Source organism: Cicer arietinum, chromosome 6 (genome assembly GCF_000331145.2).
Source record: "Cicer arietinum cultivar CDC Frontier isolate Library 1 chromosome 6, Cicar.CDCFrontier_v2.0, whole genome shotgun sequence".
In the NCBI taxonomy this organism is placed as follows: Eukaryota; Viridiplantae; Streptophyta; class Magnoliopsida; order Fabales; family Fabaceae; genus Cicer; species Cicer arietinum.
In genome coordinates, this window is record NC_021165.2 from 16,710,002 (window position 1) to 16,735,704 (window position 25,703).

The window sequence follows — 25,703 nt, forward strand, 5'->3', positions numbered from 1 at the left end:
AGAGCAACAATAATAATGTCACATACAAAACAATTACTTAATCCCTAAAAAAGGACAAGGACACAAAACTTTAAAAGCCAAAAACGTCCTCTCAAAAAAATAGTAGAAGAAAACAGTTATTTCCTCTGTTTCTATTTATAAATAAAAATAAGTTAATAAAAATTAATATATTTAATTTAAAATCTTAGATTAAATATATTCACTTTTATTAATCAATTTTACTTATAAATAGAAATTTCACTTTTATTAATCAATTTTTACTTATAAATAGAAATTGAGAGAATATATATGTACTATATAACTCATTATTCTAAAATATTCCATCTTGTATAATAAAATAAAAACCGGGCCGTTGTAATTATTATCACATGGATTGGGGACAAATAGATGCTTTCATGAAGGGAAGGAGGGAATGGTTGACACAAAAGCTATTAACCATGAATGTGAGATTGTCATGATCACGTGAAAGATGCTCTGTTTTTTTTCTTTTTTTTTTTTTTTGTGTGTGGTTGGATTGGAGGAATTTGTCTAAAGCACTTGTATATATAAGGTATATTATGTTCTTTGGATCTAATAAAATAAATTGGGCTCGGTAACATTCTTGAATGTGAGGAAATTATGGCCTCTTCATAGAATCTAGTATTGTAAACTTGAAGTTGACCTTCAATAGAATGAGTATACCACGCATTATTGATCATCTATTTGGATCACAAAATTATAACTGATAGTTTATAGTTTTTAAGTTAATTAAACTGTTTGATAAAATTATTAATTCAATTACTTTAAAAATGTAAAATGATATAAATGAACATTTTTAATTAAAAATAAATTTTATTAATACATGTTTAAAATATTTTAAAAGTAGTAATTTAAATATTATATTTTTATTAATTTAAAATATATCAATCTGATATTTTTTTATTTACCTATTTTATTTATTTTAAATTAAAATAAATAAATTAGTTATTTACTTTAAATATTAATCATTTTAAAATTCAAAATATTTATAAATAGTTTTAAATTATAATAAACAAATTATTTAGCAATCTTATATATTTTAATTATTTAGCTAGTTTATTTATTTTAAGTTATAATGAATAAAATTTTAAACTATTTAGTTTAAAATACATTTATTAAATTTTAAAAAAATATAAAATTTATTTATAAATAAATTATTTATTTTAAATTATAGTAAATAAATTATATAGGATAAAAATTGATTTTAATTATAATAAGATAAAATTAAAAGAAAAATAATAAATTATAAATTCATAACTACTTGAATTAACTTATATACAAAAATTACCTTAAACTATAAACTCATAAATAATTGTTACTAAATAGGATTTATAACTTATAAATTATAAGTTCATTTTTCTCTCTAACAGAACCGACCCATTATGAGAGAAAAAAATACAAGTAAAACAAATGAATTATATGGATTTTATAATCATAACAACAATAATTTAAATTATGTTAGGCATACCCTTAATGCAAGTCACAAAGAACCGCACTAATCTCATTAAGATTTAATAAAATGAAATTTATGTATAACTTACAAATAAAAGAATTATGTACATGTACTTAAACTTAACTTACAGGAGCATAAGGTTAAATAATTTATGTCAATCGTAATTAGTCTCATATTTGTCTTTTTTCTCTCACAACATAATAATCTAAGGTAACATAAAATGCATAATGTTGACATGGAAATATTGAAGGTATTGATAAATATTAACCAAAAATATCATCTATTTTATTTTATTTTTCAAACGTAAAATTGTGTATTAATAATGTGAAGCACAAGACGTATGTACCAAAACAGTATAATTATTTAAGTTATTTTGGTGCAACGAATAACTCATAGAAGGTAATTAGGAAACACTAATTATATAATGCCAATCATATATTAAGGGTTTTAGTAAAATAAATAAATAAATAAAACAAAACACATATTAGGGGTTATAGATGGAGTAAATGTATTGGTTTGAGGATGGCCATAATGCACAGTTAAAGTTCAACTTCGAATATTAACATATTCAATATTACTCCTACTATTTAATTTGTTGTTAAAAAATCATATTTTTTTTCCAATGTTGGTCCGGAAATTAAACAATTGATTAGTGATTTTATAACTTGTAAACAACACATTTGAAGTTGTTAAAATGTAAAACAATGAATTAACGAACAAATTTAAAACAGGAAGGTTAATAGTATAAAATAATAAAATATTTAAGCGTATAAGAAAATTAAAGTGTCAAAATATTTATGTTTTTATATTTATAATATTAACAATACTAAACTTATTAATTAAATATATAATTAATCGAAGTATATATATCAATTTAAATCAAACGAATACACTACAAAATAGAAAAAAAAAAACAATACATCATCAAAATTACAAAAAAAATAATACTGCGCTCATAATAAGAAATTAGAGATAAAATACCAAAGAAGAAAAATCAAATATATGTCGAAACCACTTATATATTTAAAATAGTTATTTTAAAAAAATTCTTGAAAAAAATTCCTGAAAAAATTCTTGAAAAAATTGAATTTATCAACGATAAAAATACTCTTATTTTTTCAAATATATTAAAAATTGTGTATTCAAATTTTTTAATTTTTAACTATAATTTTTTTTTTAACAAATAGTTGAAAGACATTTATTAAGGTATCAATAAATAAATACTTAAAAAGTAAGATGAGAGTGTGTTGTGTGAAACCTTGTTAGAAAAAAAAAGTAGTATTAACTTTCCTAATCGGTGTAGATTCCATTTCTTGGATTCCGGTTTTAAGAGTATCTCCTCAAATTAGATTATGATGCCGTGCTTTAATTGGCCATCAAATTTTGGAGGATTAGTTGGCAACTAGTTAAGCCACAAACCACAAAGGTCTAGCTAACCCTCACCCACCACAACACCACTCTTTCTCACTATACCAATCAAAATTCCATATGTACCCCTACTTTTGACCTTAATTTTTTTCCATCTTAAATTGACCTAATCAAATATTTTGTTCTTGAGTTGAAAATTTTGAAAGATACTTGCAATTCATGATCCACAACCCCGTTGTTTTCAATTCCATGGTATGATTACATCCATTGGAAGAAGGATCCCCTTTGACTACTTTAAGGAATAATTAATATAATATAACATAATCATAACCAAGCAATTATAGAAGAAAGCCACGGCAAACATTAAAAATACCATTGTCGCCTTTACTGTTATTGAAATTTTATTGTGCCAGTATTTATTAATCTTATTTTAGTTGATGGTTCATTATTACTACAAACTTATTTTATGGGTTAAAAAATAAAGAAAGATGAATTATTGTAAATCTCAAATGAAAAGTCACTTTTTTTTATAGATAATTCATTGACTAGTTAGATAATGAGTAGAAATATTACCATTTTCCTCACATAAGCAACTAAATAAAAGAGAATAAAAGAGGAAGAGTTATAATTATGTGATAGTAAATGAATAAGAGTTATATATTACTACACAAAGTTTAAATTATGGTCAAAGAATTTTCTCTGATTTCTATGTGTCGAAAGTCAAAGCAAAAGAAAATTCATGAGAGATCAATCTAAATCACTCGTAAAGTTTTTTTTATATGTGATTCGGATAAAACATCAGATTTTTAAGTAGCAGTAAAACCTCTTTATCAACATATCTGATTATGGAATCAATCCTTATAGAATTTTTGTTTGGACCTTTGACATCCAAATTAAGTTTGACATAGTATCGAGGAAGAGGAGATCAATTGGTTGGTTAGTTTAATTGTTAGTCGGTATAATTGCTTTATGAGTATTCAACATCATTTTAAACTTTATAATGATTTTTCTCGTATTATATAGATGATTTCACCGGTTCCAATAATTTTACCTTTAAAATAAAAATTTCGTGGGTAAATTGCATTTCATAACAAACAAACAAAATTAATTCAATTATATTATATGATACACATATAACTCAAGAATGTATCAAAAAGTGACCTAAACGAGTTTTAAGAATGTTCCTTCTAAAAATATAGTAGACTTTTAAATACTTAGTTCATGTTTTTATTTTGGTTTTTGAAAGGATAAAGAAAAAATATGTTTAATTGTATCTTGATTTTCGAAAACAATGTTAACCAAAAATTGTTGACAAAAATAAAAAGTTAAAAAATATCAAAAATTATAAATAAAGAGGGAAAAATATGTATAATTGAAGAAGTTAAAAAACCTACAATCAATGAACATATTTTCTTGCTCAACATAATATATTTTCTTGTTCAACATAATCAATTAAAGTAAACAGAATCAAAAGTCTAAGAGTTACTAACACATTGTTCAATTAACTTTTAATTTAAACATAAATGCAAATGAGACGAAAAAAACTCTATATTAATAATATAAATCAATTTTATATTATTAATTAATATAAACAATTAATTGTATAATTATATCACATAATTATGATTATACCGTAAAATTGTTTATAGTTAGAATGCATAATCATGAAATGTAATATAACGGTGATATTGATATAGGGTATTTAAGAAAATTGATGAGTTGTTAATATCTAGTTGTTAGGTGTTGATTCTTTGATTGTAAGCATCCGACAAAAGCAGTGAAGATGCGGAAACGGGAACGAACAATTCAAACTGCACGTTTAAGATAAGAATAAGATATTACTATTGAATATGTTAAATTCAATAAACATTTAATAGTGATAATAAAATAAAGTAGTGAATCTTTAAATAGAGTGAACAAAAGGAGAATTTTGTGGAGTAAGAAAGATTCTTAATTCTATGGAAGAAAATTGGAATCTAACGGTTGTAAAAGCTTGTCCTTTTCAATAATAATAAAAAAACAATAAAAAAGGAAAAGGCATCTTTCTAGTCTCCACAATGTTCCAGACGTAATCTGAGGCAATATCGAAAGTGGGTCCATTAAATAATTGGATTCCTTATCTCAACCACTGCGTTAAAATTGTACAAAACCAACAAATACCTGAGAGCGTCGAGCCACGCGCTTTGGTGATAGTTGACAATTGACATGACCCGATCAAAATTAATTTTAATTCTGATCCCTACAATTTTTTTTATTAAATCTTCACTATCTTTCTAGGAATATTAATTTAATTATATTCATATTGCCGAAGACTTGTTGTACACACAAAATAAAGAATTTAGCTTAATTAGTTAGTGAATAAGATATAGTAGTTTATAGATATAGTAGTCCGAAAGTTATTTAAAATTTTAACGCTAATTGATGATAGTGTTTAACCATAATGAAAATCATTAAGAATATTTTAGAATGAAATGAATGAAGTCTTATTAGAGTCTCTTATATTATTATCCATCCAATAGTAACAAAATTTATCTATAGATTCTATTTTAAAAATAGTTTTTTAAGCACTTTAATTTATTTTTTCATGATATTGTGGTGGAATTAGATAGATTTAAATAGGTCTTAACTACTAAAAAAGTTGAAGAATCGAGTCTGCCGTATTATCTATTACAACTTTTCTAGTCATGGTCTAATCCCATTTAATAGTCACCTTGAATATCTTTTTAAGTTCAACAAACTAAGTAATGAAAGTCTAAGTGTAATAATTTATTTATATGTTAATGTTTTTAAGGTATAATAACTAGGGAAGAAATTGGACATAGATCTAATTAAGTACCTGAAAAAAATAGCCACAATGATAGGATACAATTTTTCATTATGGGTATGAGTATATCATATACATGTAATTTACCAGTAAAATGAGTGATCACTCTATGGGTGTTGTGTTAGTATCTCTAACTATCACTATGAATTTTTTCTTGATTATATATATATATATCACAAAGAAGTCAAATAAAGATATAAATTTTTTCTTGATTAATAGTAACAGTTAGAGAGTGAAATATAAATATACAATGAAGTAATAATATATATAAGTTGATAAAAATCCCTTTTAGTTTTTTTTCTTTGAATTTGATAAAAGTATTTCATAACTAAGATATATATTTATAATGTAAATGATTAATTTTGTAAAAATAACTATTATTTTCGAAATTTATCTTGTTGTTTATTCAAATGCAATTAATTTCCTTTTTATTTTAGTTTCTATTAGCTAGTATTACACACATAAAGTAACACAACAATTAGTGATATTAATTATAATATTATAACTACAAATAACTAATGTTGTCAAAAAACAAAAATTGTAATTAATTAATATGATGTATCATTTTAATATAAATTTTGGAGGATATGAGACTTGGAAGCTCATGGATTAATTATCTGGATGTTTATTATAATATTTACTCATTTAAAACATTTTGGATGTTTTTGAGTTTGGATAATTTAAATATTTTAGTGTATTATTTTTATAATTTAATATTGAAGAATGTTTAGTATTTTATTAATTATGTTAAAGAATATGATCATTTGTGATTTGTCAATTTATTTTTGTTCAAATACAATAGACCTGAGTATTTAAATTCCGATAACGTACATGTACATGTACAATTATTTATATCAATATACCTATTTGAGTACAATTATACTTTTTTTTCAATCTACATTTTAAAGAGACATATTAATCAGAGTCATCTCAGATATTTTGAAGACTCTATTCTAATCTTAGAGATTGAACATCTAATTAAAAAAAGTATAAATTTAATAATTAAAAAAAAAAAAGATAAAACAATTTTTTGTCTCTATAAAATTTTATTCAAGTTACTACAGAAAATTTTCAACTTTTTAGTCTCTAATTTTTTTTATTCTCTTTCGGTCCTTATTTTGAAATGTTTTTTTTTTTTAAAAAAAATAAATAATATTTTTAATCCCTATAAAATCATAATAGATAATAGAGATTAGAAGTTAATAAAATAAATTTATTGGAGGTCTTAAAAATATATTTAATACAAAATCACATTTATTTTATTATATTATAAAAAAAATTATCAGTTTAAATCTATGTTATTGGTCAGTTTGCACAGCCTAATAATTAACCCTGAAATTAACAGTAAAATACTTTATCCATATCCTTCCTATTACCATCCATAGGAATAACCTAATCATTTAGAAAGTCTTATTGTCTATTTTGAAGAAGACATTTAAATAAATTATAAACTTTTCCCTAAATAAGCTTGTAGTTCAAGTTCTTATTTTAACTAATTAACATGATTAAATTATTGAAAAGTCAATATGCTTATATTTTAACACAATGTACACGATCTACTATAATTATAATAATAGCAAAATAATTATTATTTTTATTTGGTTAAATAAGTGGATCAACATAAAGACTTTCCTACAAATAAGATAATAAATCTTCATCAACAGTTCAACTAATTTCCTAAATCTATATTTGCAGTTTTATAAGGATTTGATTTTGTCAACAATATAAATATCAAGTAGTTACATGCAATAATTAATTTTTGACCGAACAACTAAGATATGTAATTGCGTTACAACAATGAATCTACATCAATTTTAAAGACAATTGACTAATATGACAACCAAATTCAGAGTCACGAATCAAAGCATATAAGAGTCAAATCTATGATATAAAATGTAATAGGATTATTTTCCGAAAGGCATTGCTAAAAAATGCCATTGATTTCCGAAATATATTGAATTTAATAGAAGTGGCTAAACTTTCATAATATAGTGAATTCGCATTTGAATTATATTGACAATTGAGAGATGTATTTATATTTAGTATTCAACATGCCTCAAGAAAAAAAAATGTAATACCATAAGTTAATTGTCTAGAATATAACTTGAGCATTAACATAATTCGACAAAAGAGATGATGAATACAATTCCGACACAAAGTCATGAAAATGTATTCATACACATACTAATCATTCAAAGAAAAACATGGAAATATGGAGTACATAACACATCCATGGTTCAAAATAATTCCCCATAAACTATAAGCAGACTATAGTGTAAACTGATACGCGTCATTTCTTCAACATGTGATCTAAGCCTTTTTATCTGTAACACATTTGAATAAAGTTGGATGAGATTACATCTCAGTAGGTCCCAATAAATGAAATTAAATCAATTAGCATCCTAATTCAGGACTACATTTATTTTCTGAGTTTCTCTTCAATGTTCAATTTTTACTATTTCTAAATATTCAAGTCATTAGACGTGAGTAATCTAACGACTTGAACTCTACCTAACAAGCATGTCATAAAGACTACATTAGTTTTACTAATGCCCTCTTCTTGTTAGTAACTTTATTTTGGTAAGATTGGACATAATTACGTCCGTAAGTGGTGCCCCACTTACCCTCGCTTACCCCTCGCTTCCATCGTATATAGATGGAGAATTAATCTAGCTAGAATGAATCCTATACTTCTCACTTTAATCAAATATATAGGAATTATATACAACAATCCACACACATATACACACAAATATAACATCATCTATCAATACATATATTAAAGACTACCATACACTCAATCTTAAAAAAAATTTATGATAACCTAAGCTATTAAGTCAATTATATCATACAAATCACACAATGTAAAATAAAATTCCAGAGAATATGTTTAAGGTAGATTTATTCCAAAACAGTTCCAAATTTATGTTATAACAACTCAAAATTGAGTTTAACTTTAGAGTCAACTGACAGAGACTTATAAGTATCAGAATTGAGTGAATGAGTACTCTTTGGAAAACTTATGATGTCTACTTTATAGATAAAATTTTATTTTATTTCTATTTAATTCCAATTCTTGCAGTTTACTAACATAAAACACAATGACAGAAAACAAAACAAAAACAACAAATCTGGTCCAGCTTGTAACCCATTTTTCAACATCAATACTCGACCAATCATCACGAATTTTGTACTCAATTTGAAGATAAGTGAGTATAGTTTCCAGAAAACTAAAAACCATTCAAAACGGATGTCTATAGAAAAAGTTATGACCAAAACATCACACATATGTCATGCGAAATTCAAGTTAATAACATTTCTTCTATCGCACTAATTTCCTAACAATTCTTTGCAATAATAATGCTACAAATCATGAGTAAATCAGTAATGAACACATCAAAAACAGCAGCAAAAATTTTAATTTACTCAATTCTACACTAATCTATTTCAAAATCCCTAAATCCAACCAAAAATAAAATAAAAATCATTTTCTTCATTTCAAACTCTTAAACCCCAAATCCCTAACCTATTGAACACATTATTTCCTACATGCATGAATGAGAGATAGAAAAAGGGAAACCCACCTCTTGATTTCAAAAAATGGAGAAAATGATGGTACCCTCGACTCCTTCTACAGATACTTCTAGCAAAATGCACTTTTCCTTTCTCTTTTCTTGGGTTGTTTTCTCTCTTCTTCTTCTTTTCTCCTTCTCTTCTTCTTTCTCTCACTCTTTCTTCTTTTCTATCTCACCATTTTTTTTTCTCCCTTTCTTTTATGTTCTCCGTTCTCTCCTCCCCTTCCTTTTTTTTTTCTTTTTCCTTTGTTTTAAATTATTTTACTTATTTTACTTTACTACTTTTTTCCTTTCTATTATTATTATTATTATTATTATTATTATTATTATTATTATTATTATTATTATTATTATTATAAACTAACATGTAAAACATAAAAATTAATACAAATTATTTATGGTAAAGAGAAAAAAAAAAAAAAAAAAGTCATTGATTCAGAAGGCACAGGACAATATGTAAATTTACATGAAATTTACACTCCATTTATTTTATATTATGTTTCTCGTTTGCAATAACTTTTTTTTTTCAAATAATATATCTTTTTATATTTTTAATGAATAATTAATTACCACATTTGTTTCATAATAATTGACCCATTTCCAAAACAAAATTATCTCATTTCCAAAACAAAATTATCTTTATTAATTGATCATTTTAATTTTTAATGTACTGTTTTTTCATTGCACCTTTTATTTAATAATAGCTGCATCATTTTTAATATAATATTTTCTTCTTATCATAATAATAATGCACTAATATTTAACAAAGTTAATTTGATAAAAATAGTATCATTTTACTTTTTTATATTCATTTTGTTAATATATGTAAAAAGATCAAACCACTTACTTATTTAGAGACATAGATTTTTTTTTTATTAATACTTTTATTTATTATATTTTTATTCATATAACTATTGTACTAAGTACTGCTATTAATATAAGTATTTAATAAATAAAATTTATTTTATCGTTACTATCAACATAATTAATAATTTATATAATATATTTTATCATTACAAATAACATAATTAATAATTTATTTAATAACTGTACATAATCCAAAATGTAACAATTATAATGAGATGGAATAGTATTTTTTATGAGTGTAAATCTCATTGGTGTGTGCATGATTTTATAAAAAAAGAATAAAAAAAATTGTTTTTATAATTTTTTATACCATTCAATGAACCTAGCCTTAATGATTAAAATCATTATCATTATTAACACTATTCTCCATATTATAATTAAAGTGGAGTAAATACTATGGAATGAGAAATTTTCTAATTAAACCATACTATTAATGTACTATTAAAGGACTAGACATCTTAATTTTTGCCACTTCTCTTTATTCCTAGTTAAAGCTTTTCCAATATATTAATTTTGTTTAGAAGAATATGCCTTGCTACGCACTCTACGTGTGGCTTTAAAATTTGTTTCAAATTAAATACCAATTAAACTATTTTCGTTTTACATTAGCAAATTTCGTTGTATCGTGAATAGATAATAAAGAATATAAATAGCAAAATAAAAAGTAATTATTAAACACAATAAATTATTAAAAATGGTTTTTTAATTAAAAAAAAAAGTTTCTTCAAATGGCTTAAATACCACATTAAAAAAATATTATCACTTAATGCAGAAAATAAAACAAGCATGCAAAAAATAATCCGAGGTAAAATCCATAAAATCATATAGAATTGTATATTACTACATCAAAATAAAAAATAAAAAAAATTAAATCAAATAGTTACAAAATCTACTAAATAGTCCTAATTAAGCTATATATCTCGCAGCTCTATACCTGCAAAAATATATATACAATATCCACGTCTATGCCATCGAGACCTACAATTCTACGATCTACTATAAGGGATTGTTTACTATATGAATACGTTTTTTATTTTTATTTTTATTTTTACTTTTTAAATTTTGTTTATTTTATTTCGGTAACAGATTTTTGAATTATTGTCTTAAATATATTTGAATCAATGATTAGCGAAGATGTATTTTTAGAAATAATGAATTTCTTTTAATATATTTATAATTATTAAAAGTGTAGACAATTGTTTACTTGTAAAAAATATCTTAGTTTCTTATTAGCGACTAAAATTAATACAAATTTAAAAAAAGTAAAAATACAAAATATTTTCACTAAATAGACATGAATTAATTTTTTACCAATAAAATAAATATTTTACACTTTTTTAATTTTAACTCATTTTCTACTTATATAGTGACACACGATATTATTTTTATTGCTTTTATTTTTGGAGGAGGTGTAAAAAGATACATAATTATTAGAGATTAAAACTTTGATGTCAAATACAATATCATTTGATTTTTGTTTACATTTTTAAAATGTGTTTAAAGTTTATTTAAAAAAATGTGTGTAAATTGTATAAGATAAAAAATATATACTAGAGATAAAAATAAACTCAAACGATGTCACATATGATATTAATGTTCATATAACACAATTTGTACGAGTAGAAAAAATGTAAAAATTTGGATATGTAAATCTCCTATTTGAGTTGTTGATGTATATATATATATCGAATGTGAGTTAGAACTTCTCTATTGTATACAAAAATAAATATAAATCAATATATAAATAAAAAAAATTATGTACTTAATGCTTTTAAATTTTAGATAAATATATAATGTCAAAAAATTATTTATGTGACTGTTCTTAGTTCAAGATAACGATCTTCTTTAGAGTTTAAAACTCCCTCGAATTTTAATTAAATAAGTCTCATTAATATCATTAAAAAAAACAAATATAAATTATTTAGTATCCATAGTAAAATATTTTTTTACTTTGAAGTGGGATATATCCTCCCCTTAATTTTTATTTATTAAAGAAAACAATATTCTTTATGGACTAAAAATGGGAGTTGGAATTTTTTGGTAGAGTGGTAATGGTCATTCCTTAAATATCATATATTGTCGATGGATACCAAACCTTCCAATCCCATCGAAAAATTATTCCATCAAATGTACTTTTAGATGACACATATAGCTTAGTCTCTATTGGTTGACAGTTGTACTACGTTCTATCTATCATCTAGGATTATATGCTAAAATTTGATGGAAATATTTTAGTGTCCCAAGTTTCACAAGACCTATAATATTCTTCTTATCTCTTAGGCGTATAGTTGAAGGTTCCGCCAAAAATCAAAATTTCGACGGTTTAAAATATTCTGCCCACTATATGTTCAACAACTTGATAAAAAAGAAAGCTGAAGATAAGGCCTATCTCCATTTATGTAGTCTCAATACAAGAATTAATAATGAATAATTTTTCTGACATGGTTAATTTGGTGATAGGTCATGAGTGCGATGGAATAAGAAGAAAAATAAACCAATTAAATTAAATAGGGAGATAAAAGGTTTTTCAGGTCGACTTCTCTATTAGACCAAACATAATTATCATCACAAACATCTTGTATGATTGATTATAATATTGCGATAGTGAAATTAGTGTCTTATTAATAAATTTTACAAAGAGTAGATTTCAATTTAATTTTTATGATTTCAAGTTCGTAATATTTTTGAAGTATGGTTTATTTTAGATGATTTTATCATTTGCAAAAATATATTTAAGTGATTTGAGGAGTGTGAGAGTGGTTTATAAATTTACTTTAGTCTTAATTACCAAACGATGTGAGATTTTTTAATATAACTGGAATTACGTAGTTTCTATTGTGTGACATAGATCCGCGTGGATTTGTTTTCATATATGACGTCATTGTTCATTGTTTCGACTCTAAGTCTGCAGTAGCATGTCTCTAAAGTGTTGGCCACTTTGGGTCTGTTCTGAGCCATCGCAGTTTTATATTTTATGAAAAGACATCGCAATGTTTAAGGAATATATGAGTAGTTTATAAATTATCTTCAATATTGATTGTTAAACGATGTAGGATATTTTGGTGTAATCGGAATATAACCTATAAACAATATTTTTTTAAAAGAAATAAATTTGTATTTATTCATCAACTCTAGGCTACCGTACAAGGTATACAAGTGGTGTATTATGCACAACAATTTTTTATCACTAGATTAAGATGTTCAACCAAATTTAACAGTACACCCTCAACATAAAAAAATTTATCCCTCTCCCTTTTCTTCCCATTCACTAAGTCCATCGCATGTATCTTCGTCAGCCCCTAAGAAAATAGTACCTCCACCACCCACTCCTACCATTTTCTTATCCTATATCATAGAATCATTTTTTGCCTCCCTCTTCCCAGTTCATCAAATCTAACTCTCTAACATAATGAACAATTTTGATAGTTTGTTAATTATGAATTTAGGTTGCTCATGTCTATGTTTGAATTGCTTTGAAGTTTTCTATGTGATTTTTAGTTTTAAGTTCTCAACCACTACGCCAAAAATGACATTTTATAGCACGTCTTTTATAGCGCTTATTAAATATAAGCGCTGTTGTATGATATTTTAAAAATAACGGAGAATACAACAACGCTTTTTTGAGAAGCGCTGTAAAAGACTTGCGCTTTCACATAATTAAAGGACCTATTAGAGCGCTTTTTGGAAAAGCGCTGTAAAAGACTTTTAAAAAATATAATAAGGAGGTCTTTTACAGCGCTTTTGAACAAGCGCTTTAAAAGACTTCTAAAAAAGCGTTGTAATATGCTTTTAAGAAATAAAATAAAGCGGTATTTTACAACGCTCTTTAAAAAAACGCTGTAATAGACTTTAAAAACATAAAATAAAGAGGTTTTTTACTACGCTCTTTAAAAAAGCGCTGTAATAGGCTTTATAAAAAATAAAATAAGAATGTCTTTTACAGCGCTCTTTAAAAAAGCGTTGTAATAGGCTTTTAAAAAATAAAATAAGGAGACCTTTTACAGCGCTCTTTAAAAAAGCGTTGTAATAGGCTTTAAAAAAAATAAAATAAGGTAGTCTTTTACAGCGCTCTTTAAAAAAACACTGTAATAGGCTTTTAAAAAATAAAATAAGGTGGTCTTTTACAACGCTCTTTAAAAAAGCGCTGTAATAAGCTTTAAAAAATAAAATAAGGTGGTCTTTTACAGCGCTCTTCAAAAAAGCGCTGTAATTGGCTTTAAAAAAATAAAATAAGGTGGTCTTTTACAGCACTCTTTAAAAAAACGCTGTAAAAGACATCCTTATTTTATTTTTTAAAAGCCTATTACAGCGTTTTTTTAAAGAGCGCTGTAAAAGACCTCATTTTTTTTTTAAAGAACGCTGTAATAAGATTTTATATATAACATTAAACCCTTCAGTTTCCTCTTCATTACATAAACTTTACTAAGCTTCAGTGTCCTTCTCATTGGGAACCCTACTGTCCCTACGAACCATATTGTTAACCATCTCCATTGCAAACCATCTTCATATTTGTTATTATTCCTACGAACATTATTACGTACTCTTTTCATTGCGAACCCTACTCTGTCCTACGAACCGTTCGTATTTCTGCGCATTCTCGCTGTTCCTTCTTAAACGAAACCGTAACCCTACGAACCCTACGTATTTCTTCGCACTCTTCAGGTATTGTATTCATTTATTTCTTACATTAAAAAAACGCTGTAAAAGACATCCTTATTTTATTTTTTAAAAGCCTATTACAGCGTTTTTTTAAAGAGCGCTGTAAAAGACCTCATTTTTTTTTTAAAGAACGCTGTAATAAGATTTTATATATAACATTAAACCCTTCAGTTTCCTCTTCATTACATAAACTTTACTAAGCTTCAGTGTCCTTCTCATTGGGAACCCTACTGTCCCTACGAACCATATTGTTAACCATCTCCATTGCAAACCATCTTCATATTTGTTATTATTCCTACGAACATTATTACGTACTCTTTTCATTGCGAACCCTACTCTGTCCTACGAACCGTTCGTATTTCTGCGCATTCTCGCTGTTCCTTCTTAAACGAAACCGTAACCCTACGAACCCTACGTATTTCTTCGCACTCTTCAGGTATTGTATTCATTTATTTCTTACACACATATGTATATATAATGTGTTTGTTAATACTAATAATCACATTTATTTGATAGTGTTTTACAAGTTTTCTGAACTCAAATGGGTGTTACAGTGTCGAAACAAAAGTCAAATAAATCACATGGATTCCAATAAAGGTTTGAAATATATGCCTTTAAAATTTCATTAACAATCAATGCACAAATATTTATTGACTTATATGTTTTATTTTATAGTGTCCTTGTCAAACTAACAACATAGACTGTGGATCATATATATTGCGATTCATGAAGGAGATTGTTGATATAATATCAGAAAGAGATCTAACTAAAATAAAGGAATGCACTTATTACAGCGCTTTTTTTAAAAAGCGCCGTAAAACTAGTACAACAAGCAGCGCGTTTTTAGAAGGGATTTACAACGCTTTTTTATTTTAAAGAGCGCTGTTGTATCATTTTACAGCGCTGGATTCTACAACGTTTTTTTTTTTTGAAAAAGCATTGTAAATGGCTTAAAAAAAGCGCTGTAAAATACTATTTTTGGCGTAGTGAACGTTATTTTGTTCTTATTTATTTCCTTGTGATCGAAGTAAGTTCCAATGGAAATCCCCTCTCTTCTTCATCTTTATCTTGGTGATTGAGAGTGATGTCGTTCTGAATGGTGGAGAGAAGATCAAAGAAGAAAGAGAAGAACCGTGAAATGAGAACATATTTAGTATAAACACCATATGATATAAATGGAACCTTAAAATCAAATATAAATAAAACTTGTTCACAATGTACCACTTAATGTGGTTGTACACTCTAAACAGTCACAACTATAATATATATATATATATATATATATATATATATATATATAATACACATAAATTCGTCAAATAAATTATTTTTCTTGAAAAATTTAACTCCAAATTGGAACTTAGTAACATATCAATATTAGGGACGACAAATTTTGATGAAGGAAAAATACTAATATAACACTTAATATACTGTTTTTTTTTTTTATAAAAAAAATAACATATAAAAAAAATAACACATATTAGTTATTGTACATGATAAACGTTAGTTGAAAAGGATCAATATTATATAAAGAAACAGTAAAAAAAATTTATATTTATAATTTCTCTTGAGTAGAGTTTATTTTTATAAGTGTACATCAGTTCTAAATATCGATATCTTTACGTTAAATATTATAATTTGAATTCTAATATAAGACTTTATAATTATGTATATGAATTTTTAGTGTTATGGTAGTCTAATAATCTCTTTAAAGATAACTAAACTAACACACATGAAATATTAATATATCAACATAATTTTTGTTGGACAATGTGTTAATTAATATGAATTAGATATATCTAAATATGTCTTTTTATTCAAATATTTAAATATGTTAGTGAGACTATAGACATAAAAAATCCTACTAAATAATATGTCATATTTGAATATCGTATTGACAAAATTAGTTGTACTTGTCAATCTATCAAAGTATCAATAATTAACCGCGTTCCTGGACTAATTAAGTTGTTTACTTTAGAAGAATATAATAAAAAATAATGTTGCTTCTATTATATAAATTATATATTTTTTATCTAATTAAATAATTAATAAAATTTATATAAAAATAATGAAATAAATGGAAAAGCATATTAGAAAATTATACAAACAAATAACTAACTACAATTTTAATATATATATTTGTGTGTATATAAGTGTTACTTTTTTTTTACTAATATACAAATGTTATTTAAAAAGAAAAAAATAAAGTATAAAAATAATAATGTGAAGGAGACTCACAACCAAAAACATCAACACAAAAAACTCATTTAATATGGTAATTTGAAAGTTCATTTTTAAAATAACTTTAATATAAAATATTTTTAACGAGTAAATAAGAATTTTCGTCATTAAAATTGTAAGAGCTGATCAATTTATTCACTCAAATTTATGAAACATCAATATTTCAGTAGATTTATTTTTTCAAACATATTTTTTGGCTCATTATTTTTTTCAAACTTATCATCATAATTTTAATGATTCCATATTTGTTTTGACACAACAAGAGACTGATATAAAGTCAACATATATGTTGATAAGACTTAGTTCAATTAGAAAATATTAACATTATTACATTGTAAATCTTCATCTATTTGTGTTCAATTAAAAAATATTAACATTATTAGATTGTACATCTTCATCTATATTTAAATTTGGAACATCACAGTTGTGTACGTGGGTTTTAAGTTATTTTGTCACTTCTTCTAAAATAGAATAATAAATCCAACATGTATGTGTTTTAGTAATTTTTGTTGAAATTTGTTAAATATATTTTGATTGAGGGACTACAATAATTGACGATCTTTAATTTGATGAATTATTTTTTTAGAATAAAAATATGATTTCACAAATTTAAGATAGAGAAGACATTAAAATTCAATAAATATTTATAAAGGGATGAACTAATTTGCTATTTCATAAATTTAAGGGACTAGATTGTTTGCCTTTTACAATTTCGAGGCCAAAATATTATTTTACATCTTTTAGTTGTAATAAATATTAGGGACAACAATTGGTTGAGATTGGATACTCAATAAATATTAGTTCAATTGTGCATATATTTTTTAATACTCAACAAACATGAATTCAATCGTCATCCCTAATAATTATGAAATAATATAATACTAATTTGAGAAATAAAATACATTTAAAATTTATAATTTTTAAATTTGAAAAATATATATAACCTTCAATTTCTTTTAAATAAATAAAGCCATAGATAATTTCAAAGGTCCCGAATTATATTAAAGACGAAAATATATAATTAGTTTGATGGTTGAGGTGAGAAAATTAGTGTCTCTTTGATTTGTTTCATAATGAATTTAACAAAATTACTATGAAATACTCTAATTTTCTAAACTAGCTATAATATATATATATATATAATTTATGCAAAATCACGAATTTGATCAATTTCACCGTGAAACCAGACATTCAGTTAAATAATGAACAGTGAAGTTAAAAGAATTATCAAAATTTCGATTACACTTGAACATAATATTAATAATCCTATAATACTTTTATTGACCGCTAAAATAATATTGCACGGTTCGCATATTAATTTTACACTGAAGATTAACTAAAAATGATTGATTTAAAAATGTTATTATATTTGAATAATTAGTCGAGACAATAACTGCAGCATAAAAAAAAATGATGGAATTTGTATAAAATAGTTTTCCGGTAGGATACAAAGTGATAATATTTAAAAGAAAAAAGAAGAGACGAATGAGGTTAAAGAAGTGATGAAGCAGTGAAGATGGATTAAATACGCGAGGATCCGAAAGTGACTCACAAAACCTCCGTCATCGTTGCTTTCTATTTCTTAACTCTCTCCTTCTGCAGAATCTCCGCATTCCCAATTTTCCCTTCACATCTATCTCTCTATCTATCTAACCCACTTTCCCTTTTTCCCTTCATTTTTATTTTATTCGATTCCATTCCCACAATAATAATATTAATTAATATCCTCACATTTTATTTCTTTATATAAATCCCATCGCATCTTCTACTTACTATTTCTCTTCTTCTTCTTCTTCTTCTTCTTCTTCTTCTTCTTCCTTCCCCTGTAACCCCCAAAACAACATTCAATGGGTTCTCTTCCTTCCGAACTTACTTTAGATTTAAGACCAACTTTTCTTCCCAAAACCATCTCCGATTTCCTCTTAGACCTTTCCTCCATTCAACCTACCTCCGATAAACTCTCTAAACTCCACGATTTTCTCTCCCGATTAGAAGACGAACTCAAAAAGATCGACGCTTTCAAACGCGAACTCCCTCTATGCATGTTCCTCTTAAACGACGGTTCGTTTCATTCTATTCTCGCTTTTTAATTCTTTCTTTTTTGTTTTATTACCATTATTCCCTTTTTTATTTAGTTTAATTGGGGCTAATGCTTTTACTCTTTTTTTCTTTTCTATGTGTCTATTTATGGCAGCAATTTTAGTTTTGAAGGAGGAATTGGAAAAATGCAGAGTTCAGAATTCTTTACCAGTTTTGGAAGAGTTTATTCCTTTGAAGAAAGAGATTGATCAGAGTGAGGAAAATAATAATGACGACGATGATAACAACAACAATGAATGCAGAGATAAGATGAATTGGATGAGTTCTGTTCAGTTATGGAACAACAACAACACAACTACTAATAATAATGCATCTGATCAAAAACATAATCATAATAAATTAGAAACCAAGGTACAATTTACAATACAATACACCTACTACTAAAAAGGAATACTATTTGTTTAGATTAATTAACTCCAAAATGTTTTAAAAGAAAAAAAAAAAAGTCCATTTTTATATTGAAGTTTGTGTTTGTGTGGTGATTACAGAAAATGGAAGAGGAAGAGCAATCTGTGACTGTAGCCGAGGAGCCTATTTTTCAACCTTGTAGTAGTAATAGGAATGGAGGAAGTGCTTTTATGCCTTTCTCAACATACTCTTCTGTCCCTGTGACAACAGTGACATTAGCAGCACCTAAACAAGAGAAGGAAGACACTGTTATAAATAGATTATCACTTTTGACCCCTGGTATGAAAAGTTTGAGGGAAGGGTTTGGTTCGAGGGGATCGAGAGGCAGCTCTAGCAGGGCAGTTTCCTCCTCTCCTCCGACTGTGCATCCGAGTTTGCGAGCCGGGCCGCTTCAGCCGCAGCAGACTTCTAGGAAACAGAGGAGATGTTGGTCGCCTGAATTGCACCGGCGATTTGTCAGTGCGTTGCAGAAGCTTGGTGGTTCTCAAGGTTAGAGTTTGAAGCTATCAGTAACTAGTAATTTCACTTTCTTAAATTAGAAATGTACATTTATTTTACTTCTTCTGCTGTGTGGCTTCATAACACCCAATTTTGACCAATTTGGAAATTATCGATTAGTGAATGAATGGATGTGTTAGAAGTTCATGCTACTCTTAAAAGTTTAGGGATTTGATGCCTGGAAGTGTTGATTGAAATTAGTAGTTTGTTCTGTTTAGTTTACTTGTAAAGTTGTGGATTACTTAATGTTAGATCAAGAAGAAGATTCTGTTATATATAGTGTCTCTAAAAACCACGTTGAAAAAGCTTAGGGATGCAAGAAAATCAGACTTGACATAGATCCGAACATGCTAATAGACTAGTCAATACGAAGGCTTATCAAGTTCAAATGATTTGTCTATTCAGTTATGCATACATAGATTTGGTATTCTGTAATAATAATACATCTTGTTTGGTTCATTTGTCTAATTAACTTGTTTTAAACTGCAGCAGCAACGCCAAAGCAAATTAGAGAACTCATGCAAGTTGATGGCCTAACCAACGATGAAGTGAAGAGCCATTTGCAAGTGAGTTTTCGGTATTCTTTTATTCTCTTAACTTCATGCTTGGTTATGTGGTGTCTGGAGGAAGACACTGGTGTCGTGTAATAGAAATGATTGAATATAACATGCGTCTATGTCATGTCGGTGTTAGATACTGATATGTGTCGGACACGAGACATGTCTTCAATCCAAACGTCGCTGCTACATAGATTGAGATTTGCATCTTTTATCGAGTTTGAATTGGAGGTTTGATATATAGCTCTTTATTATTATTGCAGAAATACCGGCTTCATACACGGAGAGGTCCGGCCTCAAGTAGTAATCAGTCTGTTGTAGTTCTTGGAGGTTTGTGGATGTCTCAAGAACAATACAACGAATCTTCGAAAGGTAGCAGTTCTGCATCCGGTTCTCCACAAAGTCCCCTTCATTTAGCTACAGGATCCCGGGGAGGAACATCCCCAACTGAGGATGATAGCTTGGAAGATGATGAAGATGCAAAATCTGAGAATTATAGCTGGAAAAGTCATATTCAAAGACCTGGAAAAGTTGGTGTATAGGATGTACACTCTACCATGAATTTTGCAGATAAAAGTATACATGGGAGGAGTAATTTACTACTACATTGAGAATAATAATAATAAAAATAAGAATATAATAATAATACATGATACATAGAAGAGGGTAAAACGAAGAGAGGCTATTGAATTTTTTGAAGGTTTATCTTGCCTTTTATACTTGAGTTTTGATTTGAGACTCTGAATTAAAATCTTAATTAATCCTCCATTCCACGATAAGAACACAGATAGTTTTTCCTTATAATTCTTTCATTTCTTTTTGTTACAACCCAGAAGAAATATTATCAGTCCAGTGTTTAGACATGTTTCTGCATGTTTTGGTGGATATTGGACCTATTTGCTGGATTATTTATTTCCTTATGTTATTATTTACACAAAATAAACCACTTCATAAACTTCAGAGATGTCTTATCATGATTAATCACTCTTTTTTTTGCTTACCTTTGTGTTTCTCTTCAAACTATGCGGTGTTTTTTTTGGCAAAAACACTGAACATGAAACATCTCTGTTATTTCATTTTGTGCTCTGGTTCTCATTGCAGAGAATCCATTTTGCAAGCTCTCACTTGTGAAACCAGCAGGGGATCTTTGAGGATGATAATTTGTGATTTATTAATGGGAATATTAAAATAAAACTATGAGATTTCAATACCAAGTAACTGTTTAAGGAAAAATTATTTTCAGTAAGTTATCTCACTAACTACTTTAAATTAAAGATGATAATTTATGCTAAGAATTGGAGGATCGACACAGTTAAAGATATATTTTCTCTATTGAGATTCAAATTTTGGTTTAGCACAAAGTCTAAATCCTTCTACTAACTCAATTGTGTGGGTTATGTTACTATCAATATATTATTGTGCCCACTAAAAAGAATTTACAGAAATTAAGTTCACAAAAAAAAGGTGTTATCATTAAATTGACCATTCCTAATATATAATAATTGTACATTGCATCCACTCCTATTTGAATTAGTCAAAGGTTTGAATTTTTAACATAATTTTGTCCTTCAACGTAACCCTAAGTGGTAAAAATAAAAGTCCAGTTATTAACCCGGAATATAGGTTCAAGCATGACAAAAAAGTCACTTTCCCAAAACAAAATTATAGTGGAGAATCTTGCAAACAAAATAATGAAGGAGCCCACAGTGATATTATTCATTTATTTATAATTATGAGATATACATTCATTATTGTCTGTTTGGTGAAATGTGCTAGTGAAAATGATGGAATCTCTCTTGTTATCTTTAATTCTATTCAGCTTCCAAAATTAGCAGGTTCAGCTTATCCCAACCAACTACCATAATTTAAATATTTGGTCTTATTTAAAAAATCTTGACAATATATTATGTAAATATATAATGTTGATAAACATGCATAATAGAAAAATCACATGGCAGGTATTTTTATATTTATTAAAAATAAAAACCCTACATTTATGTAAGCATCTACCGTGTCATGTCCCACCTAGAAACTATGCTTAAAAAAGATTCTTTCAAAGACCAGCCAACTGGTAGTTTCCCATCATAGCATGAATTTGTGTGGAACAAGAAAATGCCACCAATTATTCTACGCGTCAAGATGCGTTTGGTTAAAAGGCCAACCACCACCCACCAATACTTCAAAAAATAAAATCATTGTTACTATTATTTTCGCCTTGCTAATTTCATTTGTATTTGGTTTGATTTCCAAAATTCTAAGTAATTTTTTTGTTGCTCTATATAATTTGTTGAGAATCTTGTGAGTATGTCATGTTTGTTGAGAATTATGCTGCTCTATATGATTTCGTTTTCTTTAATTGATTGATGAGACAATAAATTCTCTTTTTCTTAAATAAAAAAATGTTATCGAACTTTAGACACACATTATAACATTATATGTAAATAAAAATAATAGAGACTTTAAATAGGACTCTAACATATCAAATATCTTTTTTATATTTTATTATATAAATTGTATTTAACGTCATAAATTCTTTTTATTTAAATGTAATTGCAGTTTTAGTCTCTCTAATATTATTTATTCACATAATTGATTATTCTATCTTAAAAATCGACAGTTTTGATATTTCTTTTAGATTTTTAAACTAAAAATAATAATAATTTGAAATATTTTAAATGACGTAACATCCAATTATATGATATAGAATCATCTAGGTATATTAATTATTCATATGTCATTAATTAAATTAAAAATATAAAAAAAAAATTGAAGTTGAAAACTAAATATTTACTGCGTTTTATTTCAATTTCAAACGTGTTAATTATTTTATATCATCGTATCATATTTTACGTTATTTAAAGCAATTCACATCATTATTTGTTAGATGAAGGATAAAAATTGTTGACTTTTAAAATAAGATGACCGATTTCGTAAATCAATAAAAATAAATAAACGTTAAAATAAAGAGACTAAAATTACAATTAAACATTTCATTTAAATTAAAGATTATGATATTTTCTTTAATAACCAAATATCCTTCTACTCCCCTTATATCCTCCTTTTGTTTTCTTTTATTGGTTACACCAAATAGAAATGACTTATAACTTGTGTTGAAAGTTCTATAAGATATATATCATATGAAAATATATTTATTTATTTCTGAGAGACAATCTCTCCCTTTATAAATTAGTTTTTCAAATGGAGTTACACCTTTGTAGTAAAAGATAATATATATTCAATTAATGTGTAGAATATTAAAGGGATTTTGACTTTTGAGCAAATGAAAAGTACGTGATGGTAATCCAAAAGGTGATGAAATTTGAAATATATCTTGGCAAAGATTTTGAGAGTGATACAAAATCATTTTTATGGACTATTAAAATATATAGTCGATCAAAATATCAATCAAGTTATGCTTTTACTGTCAGATTGTTGACTTGGATCCCATGAGACAAACATGAAATTATATATATCTGAATAAGGCGATAAGATTTGTTTTTAATTTAACATTTATTTTATCATTGTTTTTCTTTTTTGAAGTTATATCAATTATTAATAGTAGAGGTAAATAAAATTCAGTTATTTTTCAAATTGAATCTAATTGGTTTTTAATTTAAAAAAATTGAGTTGAACCAATTTTTAGTTTAAAAATTAAACCGAACTGATTTATAAATCAATAAATTGATTCATTATTCTCAACCGAATCGAATTAATTTTAACTTAGTTTTTTGTTTTTGTTTTTATATGTCAACATAATTACTTCTAAAAAACTAAATTTGATTTTAGTTTTTTTGAATTAAAAATCTGTTCAGTTTTTTTGAATTGAAAATCAGTTCGATTTTAGTTTTTAAAAATCAGTTCGATTAATAAATTATTTTTTAAAAAAATAGTTTAATTTTCAATTTTTATAAATCACTTCAATTCAGTTATACAATTTGATTTAACTTTTTATTTTTTTTAATACCCCTATTAATTGAATGTTGGATGAACCGGACCTGAAATAGCTCGAGACCCTTGCTAATATTGGAAGATCCATTTAGAGAAAGAAAGAGGATCCAACTTGCATTTTTTTGGGCTTAAAACGAGCCACATAACATCAAGGGCCTGCAAGTCAGCAACTTGTATTGGGCTTTGGACTTGTAATGCTTTAATCTCTTTTGGGGTTACAGTTTTCTAATTTTTTGTTTTTATTGTTGTCATTTTAGTTTTTTAGATTAATCGTAGGTAAAATAAATATTTCGTCCTGCAATTTAATTTTAGATAACAATTTAGTCATTTTTTTACTTAATTTTAAACAACAATTTGATACTTTATATTTTAAAATGTCAATAATGTTATCTTTTTTTTATAAAAATTCATCACTATATTCAAACAAAATCAAGAAAATTAATTATCATTTTCAACAAAATTTAGATTTTCATCAAATTTATAATTTAAATCTTTAAATAAACTCAAATTTTCATCTCAATAACAACAACATCAAATCCATCAAATAAAGTGTATGTTTAAATAAATAATTTAGGAGTTTGATTTAGAGAATGATAGAAAGAAAAATATATTTTATTGGTGATTTGAGGATCAAATCTTAAAGTGCATGTTCTTTATTTGATGTTGTTATTGTAATTGGAGACAATAAGATAAATTTATTTGAATATTTGAGTTATGAATTTGATGAATATATGCATTTTCTTGAAATTGATAATAAAGTTTTTAGGTTTTGTTTAAAGATAATGATGAATTTTTTGAATTTAAGTAAGAAAAAATATAGTATTGTTGCCATTTTAAAATAGTCAAATTATTATTTAAAATTAAATAAATAAAAAAATAAAAAATAAAAAAAAATTAAATTGTTATTGAAATTAAATTATAGGACCGCACAAGATATTTTATCTTACTTGTAATGAAAACTCAAATTTGTAAATTTCTCTATTCAAAGTTTCACATATATTGTCAAATTTGTAAATTTCTCTATTCAGAGTTTCACATATATTGATAAAAATAAAGATAGTTAATTGAAATTATAGTTAGTTAAGGTAATTAATTAGTTATTAATTCAAGAAATTAGTTAGAAGGTCACTTACCACTACAAATAAGAGTATTATTTTTTTATCTTTTATCAAATATAATTTTACTAG

General features: G+C 25.9%; 1 protein-coding gene across 4 annotated transcripts; it reads left to right on the forward strand.

Moving 5' to 3' along the window:
* Positions 1–18,550: 18,550 nt before the first annotated feature.
* On the forward strand, positions 18,551–21,354 carry LOC101489766 (myb family transcription factor EFM). Of its 4 annotated transcripts, none has more exons than XM_004505125.4 (5): positions 18,551–19,066; positions 19,200–19,456; positions 19,594–20,002; positions 20,501–20,577; positions 20,832–21,354. In XM_004505125.4, the coding sequence occupies exons 1-5, from the start codon at positions 18,853–18,855 to the stop codon at positions 21,108–21,110; spliced, it is 1,236 nt and encodes a 411-aa protein (XP_004505182.2). In that variant the 5' UTR covers positions 18,551–18,852; the 3' UTR covers positions 21,111–21,354. The 4 variants fall into 4 exon arrangements, with proteins under 4 accessions (XP_004505182.2, XP_012572500.1, XP_012572501.1 ...); XM_012717046.3 differs by having other exon boundaries at positions 18,715–19,066; positions 20,501–20,588; positions 20,832–20,964; XM_012717047.3 differs by having other exon boundaries at positions 18,715–19,066; positions 20,504–20,588; positions 20,832–20,964.
* Positions 21,355–25,703: the final 4,349 nt, after the last annotated feature.